The 14,123-nt window shown below is 47.6% G+C and overlaps 3 protein-coding genes across 3 annotated transcripts; 2 read left to right on the forward strand and 1 right to left on the reverse strand.

Annotated features, from left to right (window-relative positions):
• The first annotated feature begins 5,897 nt into the window (after nt 1-5,897).
• On the forward strand, nt 5,898-7,846 carry EDB82DRAFT_497770 (uncharacterized protein). Its single transcript, XM_025734143.2, has 2 exons — nt 5,898-6,256; nt 6,613-7,846. The coding sequence occupies exons 1-2, from the start codon at nt 6,209-6,211 to the stop codon at nt 7,510-7,512; spliced, it is 948 nt and encodes a 315-aa protein (XP_025584979.1). The 5' UTR covers nt 5,898-6,208; the 3' UTR covers nt 7,513-7,846.
• Nucleotides 7,847-8,496: 650 nt separating this feature from the next.
• On the reverse strand, nt 8,497-9,640 carry EDB82DRAFT_429984 (uncharacterized protein; the record flags this gene model as incomplete). The annotated part of the gene is made up of 3 exons (XM_025734144.1): nt 8,497-8,614; nt 8,662-9,546; nt 9,597-9,640. The coding sequence occupies 3 exons, from the start codon at nt 9,638-9,640 to the stop codon at nt 8,497-8,499; spliced, it is 1,047 nt and encodes a 348-aa protein (XP_025584980.1).
• A 692-nt stretch (nt 9,641-10,332) lies between these two features.
• On the forward strand, nt 10,333-13,693 carry EDB82DRAFT_497774 (von Willebrand factor type A domain-containing protein). The gene has a single exon (XM_025734145.2). It carries the CDS (start codon nt 10,589-10,591, stop codon nt 13,586-13,588), a length of 3,000 nt encoding a protein of 999 aa, XP_025584981.1. The 5' UTR covers nt 10,333-10,588; the 3' UTR covers nt 13,589-13,693.
• The last annotated feature ends 430 nt before the right edge of the window (nt 13,694-14,123 follow it).

Genomic DNA, 14,123 nt, shown 5'->3' on the forward strand with positions numbered 1-14,123 from the left:
TTAATCAAGGAAAAGATAACTAATGATGTGATTCTTCGACTGTCTTCGCATGCTCCTTGGTCGTGAACTTGAACCACGAACGTGCATCACAAACGTATTATAGTCTTGTCGAAGATCAAATATTGTATCGGAGCTCACTTAAAACTATGAAGCAAGCTTCATAGTGTTCGAAGATTGTTTAATGTATGAATAGATCGCCTTTGATGAGCAAGGTGCTGGTGCAAGATCTACAGTAGATCAAAAGCGACACCTGGACATCAATGAGTTCAACGACACAAGAATTCCTGTTGCAATTATTAGATGTGCTTTTTGGGCGTATTGAAACGTAATGATATTATCAGAGTATCAATCTTTAACTCTGTGATACAAGAGGACGAGTGACTGGGCTTCTTGTTGTCTGGAAGTACTTCTAGCCTGATGAGCTCGCGTTACCAACATGCTCTTCTTTCAACCCTCGTAAACAAAGAATATACAGTAGTCTCCACGTACCATGTGACTCGTCATTATTTAAGGTAAAACAACGTTTCTGCCATGTGAAATTGAATGCGGATCCTTGTTAACAACCTTGATCAGCTCCAAGACTGAAAACTTGCGCGGCCGTCGGCTGTGAACGACTGACAAGCCGCCAAGCCGTCAATTGTGGACCAGAGTATGTATCGAGGCAACTTGATGTAAACAAAGAAGTTAAAGTCTGCCAGATCACTGGAACCAGCTTCCACCGTGACTGTGCCTCCCGGGAGTCCCGAAGTCCGGATGGCCGGTAGTTCTGGTTCTGGTTCTCTTGCAACTTGCCGGCCACGGCATCTAAAATCGCAATAACCACCTTCTCAATGGCACAACTCTTAGTATCATGTCTAGACCAAGCTACAACAAGGGGACTGCTTATTTACTCTTGGCTTCTGCTGTGTCACGTCTCCAAGTGGAGCTTATCTACTACCTTACTGGATACACGTTAGCTTTGAGGTGCAGATTGGCGAGCTGAGGGATTCCAATGAGTACAACGGCAAAATTAGGAAGGTTACCATGCAGATCAATTGGCGAGGCGAAGGTGCCGTGTACCGAGAACAAACGAGGGGAAAGAGGTTGGCTGCAACAGTCGGGTTCTGCACCAGTGAGCGAGATGCGGCAAAGCCTCGACAGAGATCCTGCAGACTTGGCTTGGCTGGGGAATGGAAGGGTCGAGGTCTGATGCCAACGGTTCAAGGTGGAGGTAGAGAGTGTCAGTGTGGCAGCGCAAGGTTGCAGGGCAGCAGGAAATATGCATGTTGTGCTTCAGCATCTGGGATTGGGAGGTGCTTTGAGTGTGCGTGCAGTAGACATGAAGCAGGGCAGAGAACAACCAACATGGATACGAGCATAGGAGATGAGGGGTGATTGTCCGTTTGTTGGCCACAGGTTTGCGACAAATTGGGCGGTTATTTGCATGGACAATGGTTCGTCTCAAAGACATCGGCGATGTAGCATTTTATGAGATATCATCTTTTCTCGACTGAGGTACCACATTAATGTACTGTGAGGGGGAGGGAAGCAAACGGGCCTCAAGCAAGTCAAGACCAACAGAGACAAAATGACAATGATAGGTAACAGAGACAACCCAGCGCAACAGGCCGGCAAACCTACAATACGAATTTCCACTTCAATGGCAGACACTGTTCGTTGCGAGTTATAGCGCATGCGCCACTTCGGGAAGGGACATTTTGGCCAAGACGGAGAAGTTTACCAAAATGACATTTTTGACAATTGGCTTGGTCTGTGTTGAGAATAGAGGAGCGATGGACTGGACTTCCACTCGTCCGGCCGAGCTGCAGGGTTAAAGTTTGTCCATATGAATGTGGGCATCAAGCATTGAACACATAGGTACTGAATAGCTTCAATGAGAAGGGTAAGATCTGCTCTGCTAAGAGTTTGTGTGATATCATGCTGCATTTAAACAATGTCAGATCCCCTCAGGATTTAGGTCACCAGAGAAAACATGTGCAGCTGGTCCTGATGATTAAAATCGATATGGATGAAGTGGAAGATGATGCACGGACGTTGGGGCGTCGAGAGGTTAATTAACCAAATAAAAGATCTCAGTATGTACCTATACCGGAACTAAAATGCATCAGGCCTATGGAGTAAGGAGAGTACCGAGGAAAAAGAAACATTCAGTTGAGCTACGGTATTGAGAGGAGGGTATGTGTGTGCTGTAAATGATTGTCCACACCAAAATTGACAAAAGCAATTCTAGTGGATGGAAATGGTTAGCCGAGGCGGGCCGCTGCAGGGACGTTACGCCGTGCCGCATGTCAGCTACCTAAAAAAAAAAAATACATACTTGACCTTTTGCTTCTTCTTTGCGTTGCAGCTTCTTTTCAGCTTTGACGTTTCCTTGTGTTACGATACGAATTTTTGACTCAGCTGCAGTATCCCGTTCGACGTTTGTTATTGTAAAACGGCGTGGCTTGGAGGTACGGGGAAAACACTCCGAGAGTAGAGATCATCCATGAGGTGAGTAGCAAAATGTAGGTATCCGCATCAGATGAAAGACATGCCTCGGTTTGTCTTTGTGAACATGGTTCCGATCCGGGGTTAGGATGATCTCTTCTGTGCTTTTGCTAGAACAGGGCTGGCTGATCAACGCCGACGACCTGAGCAGAAAAACAATTCAACGTTTATGCTGTGCAGATCGAGTATCTGTACAGAGAGTTTGTTCTCTCAAACACAGTCGTGATGTCTCACTCATTATTGTTTGTTTGTAGTCCAACTCTAAGAGACACAGAGAGAGGTTAGTCTGCGGCACGTTATTTTAGTGGCACACCAAACTAGACTAAACCTAATCATTTGCCGCAATGATGCCGCTCGAGACCGCAGACATGCCGCAACCATGACGGGCTTGCTCTGCCGTAGACTTGAGTGTCTGTGGTGTAGAATGGGGTATTCCCGGTGAAACACGGTGATAGTTACCGTCAAGTATTGACGATGATCTCTTAAACGCGCGATAATTAGGTCCGCGTTTATTGTTTAAGGCGACTCCCGGCTCCGAGGCACCGTTAGGACCAAGGAAAAGGAAACGGGACCTCGTGATGCCCGCAAAACATCCCATCAGCTGTACAACGGACGACGACGGGGACGTCTCGACGAGTATTTCCCGCGATGTTGATCAAGTACTTGTGTGCTAAGGGTAGGTGTGGAAGTACAATAAAACTAACACCGCGTTTCCCGAACTCTCCGTTCCGGCCCCCGCCGCTCACGCGTTTTTGGGTGGTCTCTTCAGTTATGGGCTGTTGAAGAAATCAGGCCACTTTTCCCTCCCACCATGACATCCCTGCGCCTATCCTAGGTAGTTACACAGCCAAATCTACCTGGCTCGTAACGATTGTCACAGATACAGATGTCTGTTTGATGGGATATTTCTGATCTTGTTTCCGATATTTCCAACTAAACTAGGATTGAGATGGATTTCCGACGGGAGCTTGCATATTAACGGTATGATGTGAGTGCATCGCGACGTCATGTTCTATGGTGGAAGCTTTGAGATCGAGATGGTCATATCATCATGAGGCTGTAGACTGGACTAGTCGATAGGGTATGTATCTTTAGATTGAGAATTCTGCTCAACACGTGGGTTATTCCGATCGTATTGAATGAGTATTTTAGGCGTTGAGAACAGACGTCGACATGGATTCTATGCACGGCATTACAAAGAGTGGACATGATGTGGTCGCCCATCTGTCAGATATTGGTGATGTTGCACATGCATAATCTCTAGAAATGCCATCTCTAGAACATATTGTTTTGACCGCTGTGGGAAACCCTTGAAAAAGAGTAATCTGGGCCATCTCGGTAGGAACAATCTCTCTATGATCCCACGTTGTCATGATCTGCACGTTTCCCACCCTGCCGTGATTCAACATCAAAACGGTAGAAGCTATCCACATTTCTTTGTCGAATTTCCTATTTGGGCATCTCGTTAGACGCCACTGTACTCCATCTTCGGTCGCCAAACGTCTTGGAACGTTCCTGGCCTTCTAGGCGCGCGGGCCTTTCGGAAACTTGTAAGCGAAGAGAAGTCTGCGGCAGATAAAGTGTATAGACTGGACTAGAACTACCACAAGGCAGATGGATACTACAGTACCTTTTGCCACGATGCAACGCGGAATAATGCCGGGTGATAAGATGGAGATGACTGATGAGACGCGGGATGGTATGCTAAGGGATGTATTTGGGCCCCAATTTAAACGAGCCCAACACTAACAATATAAGCAAGACAAGGCAGGTCTGGAACGATAGGCGAGGCGCGCTCGTTCGCTTCGGTGAATGCGGATGCGAGTCGGGTATAATTCGTTCTTCAAAACGCTCGAGTCAATTTGAGGCTGATTAATTAGTTGCGATAGTGGAGGAAGATGGACAAATGGATATTATGGATACGAACAATATTCCTTTGATGGAGGAGCCTAACTGAGTACCAAGGTTGTACCGAGATGTTGCACTCATGAACAAAAGAGTCAATGCATGTATGTTCGCTTAGAGGTGAAGAGTTCAATGCTATATTTGCCACAAAATGGAGATGGAGATCAAGATCAAGATCAGAGATAAAAAGATACAAGATTGTTTGTACTGCGAGTCATTATCGGCGACGGCACGCCGTCGCTCTGACAGCTAGGTAATTTAGTCCCCTTTTCTTGTAGGCTGTTCCGCCCGTACCTCGAAACTAGGATTTAAGGCTGTGTTGTAGTGTGGGCTTAGCGCTTGAGCTGCCAGGAGTGTACAGGTACCTTGGCCGCTGAGTCGGCGTTCTGGACCTTTTTGAGATCCCGAGGTGCAGCGGGAGATCATATTTTGACAGCGCTTACAGCGCACGACGAGGCAAAGAGCCAATGATTAGGTGATTGATGATGACGACCTCGACAAACGTAAAGCAAGACATCGCCTTTCTTTTTCACGGGTGGCTGAGAGAAAACAAACGCTCAACTAGCAAACGATTGATTGACACTGTAGATCGGAATCTTTGATATGTTTTTCGTGCATTGCAGCTGCTGCGAGCTGGGAATCAGAGACAGCACAGCAAAGCACAGGGCAGATGATGGACCTGACAAGCGAAGGACGGACAGGGATACATCAATTGAAACCCACAAATGATCCATTCTCATTCATTCTCATTCTCTCTTTTCGATTCTCGTCCGTCGTCTCGTCGGGGTTCCCCTTGCGTTCACTGCCTGGTTTCGAACGACCAAGGCCACGCAGTGTCGATCACGGGAAACGGGAGCCATTGCTTTTTTACTCACCCCTGGTGACATGCACCTGTCGATAGCCGCTGTAATACAGGGCTTTACTTAACTCGAGCAAATTAAATTGAAAGGATGCAAGAAAAGAAAAGGTGTGTTGCTAGGATAACTGAATACCGTTACTGAAAAGGCGAAGGCGAAGTAAATCTTTGTTGCAAGGAAGTTGGGGGTTGAACCAACAGAACATTTGGCCTTGTTTATCTGGTATCAAGAGGGAATCAATCCTACAGAGGATAGAGTGTAATGACCCTGGTCTACGATAATGAGGGGGGGAAAAACGACCCATGGGAGTTAAAAGTCAGTTACAAAGTTGCCCATTATTTGAACGACAATTCCATGGCATGGCATGGGACCTGATGCTGTCTGTATCTTGTTGTTCTACTAGGATTAAATTTAATTGCAGTCGCAAGAAAGAAACAGTGTCGTACCTGTACCTTGGCAAAAAAAAGATACGTATCTCACCAAGATCCTTGTCGGCGGCAGCCCCCGCCAGTCTTATGGTGCGGTCGTATGACGCGGAACGTACTTGTCGGGCGCTGTCGCTCTAAGCTTTCCCGTCCATGCCAGACCAGACATCCTTGGCTCCTTGACTTTTCGCTGTATACTTACCGGAGAAAAAATGCATCGACCATGGAAGAAGCTATATATCGCTTGCCCCGTCTCGCCATCCCAAGAAGAAAGAGTGTCTGACCATCCCATCACATCCTGTCCCATACATTCAACAACATACAACACAAGATACATCACGACATTACCGTCTGATAGCGATTCTATTCTCAACTCGACGGTTTAACAATTTATCTACTCTACTCGGTATAAACATCAACACACCCTTTTATATCCACACACCCTCGACTTGACTGGCCTCGCCTCGACTCGACTACCATACATACACAACATCACTCATCAATCAGCCAATATACAAAACCAAATCAGATACAATGGCCGACATATCATTCGACTACTTTGACCATCCTCAGAACAAACAGGTACGTTATCGACTCTCCATCTCGGTCCTTTCCCTCTCTGCCTCTGCCTCTGTCTCCACGATATGTAATGTAATTGCCCACACCCCCTGGTCTCTCACTCTGGGGCATTACACTTTATATGCCACATGCCATGCCCATTTTCCCCTCCTGTCCCCCTCACCTCACCTTACCTTCACCTCATCTCAGCCCACTCTTCCTCTTTGAGCATCCCACAACCTAAAGCTTGAACAAGCTATATCTATCAATCTCATCTTTATATCATATCTGCACATCCTCTCACCACTAGACTTTACTTGTACCACACCACAAACCACCTCATCAATCTACAAAGCTTCTGTCCTAACAATCTACTGCAGCATCTCGGCTTCTACGACCCTGCAGACTTCAGTGGTGATTCAGCTCACTCTCCCGACTCACCACTCTCTCCCGTCTTTGCAAACCCATACCAGCTTCCTGTCTCCAACGACTGGATAAATTGGGACGACAAAGCTGCGCTATCACCTGATCTCGACGCTCTTCCCAAGCAGGAACCATTTGAAGGCATCAACCTTTCTGCCATTCCCTCAAGAAACAGCATGGAGCTTAGCCCAGCCATCAACCCACACGACCTCTCGGGTACTATCCCTGATGCCGTCCCCTTTGGCCGAGTCGGTCTCAACGACATCGACACTCAACCTCTTTTCCAAACTCCCATTCCTGCCATCTCTTCTCAGCCTCCTCATCTCCAGTCCAGTATGATGCGTCCCAACCCACCTCAGATGTCTTCTTCTCTCGACAGCATCACCTCCAAGGATGCCAACGGTCGATATCCTTCGCGCAAGCGCAAGTCATCAGGCTCTGGAAGTTCTTCTTCTCGTTCTTCCACCTCTCCTCCCCCCGCGACCCGCCGCCATTGCTCTCCTCCCAAGAAGACCGCGCATAACATGATCGAGAAGCGCTACCGCACCAACCTCAACGACAAGATCGCTGCTCTCCGCGATTCCGTCCCAGCCCTTCGCGTCATGGTCCACCGTTTGGAGCAGCCCTGCGTTGAGGGCATGGAAGAAGATGGTGATGAGGACCTCGGTGGTCTCGCACCAGCTCACAAGCTCAACAAGGCCACAATCCTCAGCAAGGCAACTGAGTACATCGCCCACCTTGAAAAGAGAAACAGAAGCCTTGCTCAAGAGAACGGCCAGCTCCGAAATCGCATGGAAGGTTTCGAGATGATGGTAATGTCTCGAGATCAGGGACCACCAGCAGGCGTCTGGGCATAGACTGTGTTTACTTGATTATCTTGTGCACTTGCCCTAGACTTGTTTTTTTAGAATATTTGTTTTCTTTTTCTTTTGTGCGATATTATCTTTTGGATCGACAAACTGGAAACGCAACGCAACGCTTCAAGCTTGTGTGATTGACGAATCATGATATCCCCGGTGTTTATCGTTTTTACAAACTCGGCGTTTATGAGGATATGGGAAAGGCATTCTGATGATATCTTATGGCGTCACAAAAGCGAGCTCTGTGTGATGAGCTGCTTGAACAAAAATATGGGCATTCCGAATGGAATAGTATAAACAATATCCAATACACATTTAATGTTTTGCACTATCTACCTCGACCTAAAGAGCTTCCACTGCCGTGATACTAACTTTCAGGAACATCAAACACCAAGGATCCACACCCGTGGAGATGTCTCTTGCAACTTGAGCCTCAACGCTCGCTTGTAGATCGTGGGTCCCCAAGTCAGATGCAGGGTCCAACATTCCGTCCCATCTCTTCTAGAAGGATGCGAATAAGAGCAGGGGAGTTCATGCCATGTCAGGCCACGGCAGTGAGAGTGTGATCCGGTGGAAGGGGCAGGTGATGGAGATCAGACCACTATGGGTCGGTGACTTAGACGGTATATAGTCCCATGTGAGGCTGATGGACATGATAAGCGTGTGTTAAACGGGTGATCGTGGGATGGATCGAAGAGGAAGAGCCGATAACTGTTGGGGAGGAAGCTGTTGGGTACGGGAATCGGTGAATACATTGGATCGAGTGAAATGTTTGGCTGCATTCGATCCGAGGCGGTGAAAAGGTCGACCTGGAGATACTAACATATCCAAGATCCTTCCTTTCTTGAGGTCCTGGCTATGGGTACAAGTGACTGTAGATAGTAATTCTTCTACCATAACGAGGGTGAGAAGCCAAAGATGTGTCTTGACTTCGTGACTCATGATTCATGGTCTACTGCAAAGCTACGCACAAGTAGATCCTCACATCATAGCCTTCAAAGCTACCTCGAACTCTTCGGAAATGGTCTCTTCCCATCGTAAATCATCTTTTATCGGCTTCCACCCCAGTTCCTGGCTCCTGGCTCCTTGTGTTTGAGAACTACAAAATATCAGTAAACGGTGGAATGAAAGTGTAGGAGGACTTACTGAGAACAAATAGCAGGTTCTGTCATATCTTCATCACCATCGAAGAACGCCCGACCCGCCTCACACAGAGAAACACTCCTTGGTTCAGCAGCGAGTTTACCTCTCTGGTATCCTACCTTTGCAATGCCCTTTGCTATGTCTAGCCAGCTCTGAGTCCCGTGATTGGCAAAGTAAAAGCCGTCTTTTCCTGAGTAAATCTTCTCTCCATCAAGGACTTTGGCCACGATGAGGGTGTATAGGTTGGCGATGTCCTCAACATGCGTGTGATCCCAGACTCCTAGACCGTCGCCTGCGTAGATGGCTTCGCCCCTTTGAAGAGCAGCTTTGATCATGATAGGAATCTGGATGGATGATTTGTTGAAAAGACCCGTTCCACGGCCGTAGATCAGAGGTGAGCAGATGATATAGGTCTCGACGCCTAGTTCAACACCTGTTTCGAAAACGACCACATCTCCAGTTCGTTGCTTGTACTGTTCCTTCTCTTCTCGGAACTTTTCATAAGCGTAAATGTCGTCTTTGTCCGAGAACACTCTTGGTTCTTCAATATACTTTCCAGAGACAGGTCTGTTGCCAAAATTGGAAGTGCCAGAGTTGTGGATGTAGTGCACTGATTTTCCTGTCTTTGCTTTGCGTTGGGACAGACCTGCGAGGAGGGCCTTTGCCGAAGGGATATGATAGCCGTTTGCAGCATGGACAACAATGTCGTGGGTTGATGCTGCTTCAGTGAGCAACTCGGTGTCATCTAGACTTTTGAAAACCATGGGAGTGACACCGAGATCGAACAGAGTGTCGGCTTGGTCTTGTCGACGAACGAGGACTGTGATGTGGATGTTTTTGAAAGACGGGTGGGAGGAGGCCATTATGGTGTTTAAAACAGTTCCGCCTCTGGTATTGTTAGTCTTTTGAGCCAGAGATCTACATAAAGTAAAGCTTACATGTAGCCAGTAGCACCAGTGAGAAGGACTCTCGGAGTTTCCATTGTAAGACGTGGTTGATCGCAAAGTGAATAGATTCTTGAGCCAAACTTGTGTGTCTGTTTATCTTTTCGTTGAAATATTCCGTCTCAGGGCTGTTCTATATAACCTTCAAGGACTATCTCACACTTGGTAGAACATCAGCCGAAAGGAGTTTTTGGAGTTTATGGAGTCCCAGAAACAGCAATTCTTGTTTACTGGAGTTAACATCGGGGATAAGTGACCGGACTTAAAGCAGAGCCTCCCCAAATGCGTGGTTTGCAGATCATTGATTCAAAAAGTGTCGACTATAACGTTATCAGTCTTGAATGGAATAACGCTAGATTCTCTGAGTTATGGTCACGCTGAAACTCGGTGTCATGCATGATGAACAAACAGCAACTGTCGCGACTGGATGAGACATTGGAGTGATCTCGTCGTGGCAGAAAGAAGAATAGGTGCAAGTGATTGGGCAAATCTAATGTGACTGCGTAAGCAAATACAAATGATTCTTTACAATAAAATAAAGCTCAAACATATAACTTTGTTTTGAAACTTTGAAGGATGCAGCTTGACGCAACAGGCAACAGAGCGATGACTGAAGTGACCAATCAGAGCGACGAATCTACCCGGCGACGACACAACCACCAATCAAATGCTCGGAAAGGACTCATAGGCAGAGGAGGCAGCCACTGAACTAAACTCAATCAACGTCACTCAGCATTAAACTTGAGTCACAGCGAACAAAGAAGGAGCAATTGCTTACATCTATAAGAATGTCTCTTTAGACTGATCTTTTCAGAAACATATTCTCCATCAACAATAACATCAACTCCTCATTCACAGACACTCTGCATCTCAATCTGACTTGGTCTGTTCAGCTGAGCTTACCTCCCCCAGTACAATCCAACGATTACTATCTATATCACGACTTTTTATTTCATCCGCATCCTCACTCCATACCCTTCAACGTCATGGTTTTCGGCTCAATCAACCCCGGCTGGGGAAATACCAACATGACTACCCTCTGTGGCTGCTACGTCTTCATCGACAACAACCTCAAATACCTCCCCCAAGTCCAGGTCGACGCCCACACCACAATCCTTGCCACAACATCTCGCACCAACCTCACTCAAACTTTTGTTAATCCCACCTCCAACACCATCCAAGAACTTCGCTATGTATTCCCTCTTTATGACGGCGTCTCTGTCGTCGCCTTTACCTGCACTGTTGGGTCCAAGGTCATCAAGGGAGAAGTCAAGGAACGCCAAAAAGCACAGCAGGACTACAACAAAGCCAAAGCAAAGGGCCAAGTCGCTGGTCTTTTCAAACAGTCCCTCGAAGCCGCTGACACTTTCACCACAACAATTGGCAACGTTCCAGCCGGTGAAAGCGTCCTTGTCGACATCACCTATCTTGGCGAACTCAAACATGATGCCCAAGTCGACGGTGTTCGCTTTACCATTCCGACCAACATTGTGCCCCGATACGGATCTGCTGAGTCGCTGGCTGGACCCAACGTGACTCAACAAGGCTTTTCCTTTACTATTGATGTCGAAATGCCCAACGGCTCCTCCATCAAATCCATCCAGTCTCCTTCGCACCCCCTGTCTGTTGAGATCGGCACCACTTCTACTACAAAATCCCAGGAGCCTACGCTTCGTAAAGCCTCTGCAACACTGCAACAGGGAACCACCCATTTAGAGCAGGACTTTGTGGTACAAGTGGTCGCTACAAACCTTGGTGAACCATCAGCCATCCTTGAAACTCATCCTGGTCTGCCTAACCAGCGTGCAATTATGACAACATTGGTGCCCAAGTTTAAGCTTCCTGCCGACAAGCCTGAGATTGTCTTCATCTGTGATCGTAGTGGAAGTATGGGCAATCAAATGTCCAATCTCAAAACCGCCCTCGAGGTCTTCCTCAAATCGATTCCTGTCGGTGTCAAGTTCAATATCTGTAGCTTTGGGTCCGACTTTAGCTTCCTTTGGGACCGTTCTCAAACCTACAGTCAAGAAACTCTTGACAAAGCGATCCAGCATGTTAAAACCTTCTATGCCAATTACGGCGGCACTGAGATGTACAGGCCTGTCGAGGCTACCTTCAAGAAGCGCTATAGGGACATGAATCTCGAAGTCTTCCTTCTCACGGATGGTGAAATCTGGGAACAGGATGCACTTTTCAAGCTCATCAACGACGAGGTCGCTCAAAGCAAGGGTACAGCGAGGGTATTTTCCCTTGGCATTGGATCTGGCGCCAGCACCTCTTTGATTGAGGGCATTGCTCGCGCAGGTAACGGCTTTTCTCAAACTGTTGCCGATCATGAAAAGATGGACAAGAAGGTGGTCCGTATGCTTAGAGGAGCTTTATTTCCTCATATTACCGACTATTCTCTTACCATCAGGTATGAGAAAGTTGAAAATGACGGTTTTGAGTTGATCGAAAAGGTCATGGACGGCCTCAAAATTAACACTGCCGAGGTTGCTGGCCAAAGTTCTGGAGGAAGACAAGCACCGAAGAAGCCAGTGTCACTTTTTGATTCATCTATCGACAACGATGACAGCAGTGGCATGATTGAAGCGCCCGCTGTCGACAACAAATTTGACCACCTTCCCACTGTACCAGTGCCACGTTATCTCCAGACTCCTAGTCAGATTCCTCCCCTCTTCCCCTTCAGCCGCACTACTGTCTATATTATCCTCTCTGATGAGGCCCCTGAGAAGCGACCGAAGTCAGTTGTTCTCAAGGGCACTTCTCGCAACGGGCCACTCGAACTTGAAATCCCCATCACTGAATTTTCCGAGAGAGATTCAACAATTCACTGTCTTGCAGCTCGCAAGGAAATCAAGGAACTTGAAGAAGGCAGAGGTTGGCTAACCCACGCCAAAGACTACTACGGCAAGCCTCTCAAAGAAAGATACGACGGTTATTTCTCAGACATGGTTGAGCGAGAAGCAGTGCGCCTTGGCGTCAGATTCCAGGTTAGCGGCAAGTGGTGCTCATTCGTTGCTGTTGAACAAGATGGACAGGAGGCGAATGTTGAACAAGTTCATACATTCGACTTTGAAGAAGGACAAGACGAGTCCCTCAGGCCAGCAGCCTTTGGTGCTGGTGTTACCGCCGTGAAGAGGGGGCGTACAATGATGCACGCTCAGGCTGCATCTGTCTTTCAAATGAATGCTCGCCCCCCTACATCGAACTCCTTGTTTGGAGGCATGCCAAATACTGGTAACACTGGAGGTGGTCTTTTCGGTTCGGCCTCAGGAGGGCAACCCAGTTCTGGTGGTGGACTTTTTGGATCAGCATCAGGAGTTTCGTCCAAAGCCGGTATGAATCCCTTCGGCTCAGCCTCAGTAGGACAGCCCAGCACTAGTGGTGGACTTTTTGGAGCCGCTCCTGGAGGGTCGTCGGGTTCTGTTAATTCTCCTTTTGGTGGTGCTACCCAGGGCCTTTTCGTCAACAGTCAGCCTCCAGTCGTGCAGGCCGCAGCACTTGCACCTCCAGCAGCACCAGTCGACGAAAACCTGTTAATTCAGTACCAAAGAGAGATGGACGCGGCTGCTGCCATGCCATTGGCGGACGAGTCAGATGAAGACATGGGCTTTGGGCTTTTTGATGATGGACCTGCTGCTCCTCCTTCCGCCGCTCCCTCTTCCTCTACGTCAGTCAAGGATAAAGATCCGTTGCAAGCTCTTACAAGTTTGCAGACATTCTCGGGTAGCTGGTCGTGGAGTGCAGACCTTGAACGCGTGCTTGGCGTGAGCTTTGAACAGGTCACTAAGCTTGGTCTTCCATCTACTTACAAGGATGACATTCTAGCAACAGCTTGTGCGATCTTGTTCTTCAAGCTCAAGCTGAAGGAAGAGGAGGATGTCTGGGAGATGCTGGTAGAGAAGGCCGAAGGGTGGTTGGAGGACAACATTGGAGAAGATGGTGTCAAGGAACTCCAGGTTGCTCTTGAAAAGCTGTTCTAGGCATTGACAGGAGCAGCAAAAGGTTAACTTCTGAGTGTTAGGTGGTTAGGAATGGATAACATAGCTAGCTGTTTCCTCTTATGGGAATAATACAAATTGATAACGTATATTCTTCTTTCAACTCAGGTGACTATGGAGGGCTCCAAACTTTAGGATACAAATAAACAGCCGTAAGTTTGACCTAAGCAGCATAAACCGACCTACTGATTTCGTCTCTTATGCTTCCAGCGGCTAATCTTTCCGATACCTTCCCTGATGGTGCTTTCCTTGCGGTCCATAGGCTTTCGGCTTGTGGGATGATGCTAGCAAGCACCAGGATTCGAGATCCATACGATGACAAGCAAAAGTTGTAGCCGCAGTGATGAGGGAAAATGTATCGGGAATAATTATTTTTGCCGAACACAAACTCGTCTGACCAATTCTTTCAGGGCTGTCAACTATAACAGTTTTAGTTTAACGGCTTTGGTTGGGTTTTGTCGGTTTTATTATTCCCGGACGGGGATCCCACATCCTTGGGCGTTGAAGAGTGGATGCT

The sequence above is a fragment of the Fusarium venenatum genome (assembly GCF_020744135.1).
Source record: "Fusarium venenatum strain MPI-CAGE-CH-0201 chromosome Unknown EDB82scaffold_2, whole genome shotgun sequence".
NCBI classification, from domain to species: domain Eukaryota; kingdom Fungi; phylum Ascomycota; class Sordariomycetes; order Hypocreales; family Nectriaceae; genus Fusarium; species Fusarium venenatum.

Bases quoted from the DNA above. Each gene is read 5' to 3' on its own strand.
- EDB82DRAFT_497774 (XM_025734145.2), top strand. From the start codon at position 10,589: ATGGTTTTCGGCTCAATCAACCCCGGCTGGGGAAATACCAACATGACT.
- EDB82DRAFT_497770 (XM_025734143.2), top strand. From the start codon at position 6,209: ATGGCCGACATATCATTCGACTACTTTGACCATCCTCAGAACAAACAG. The intron at 6,257-6,612 runs GTACGTTATCGA...AATCTACTGCAG, and splicing joins ACCATCCTCAGAACAAACAG to CATCTCGGCTTCTACGACCC.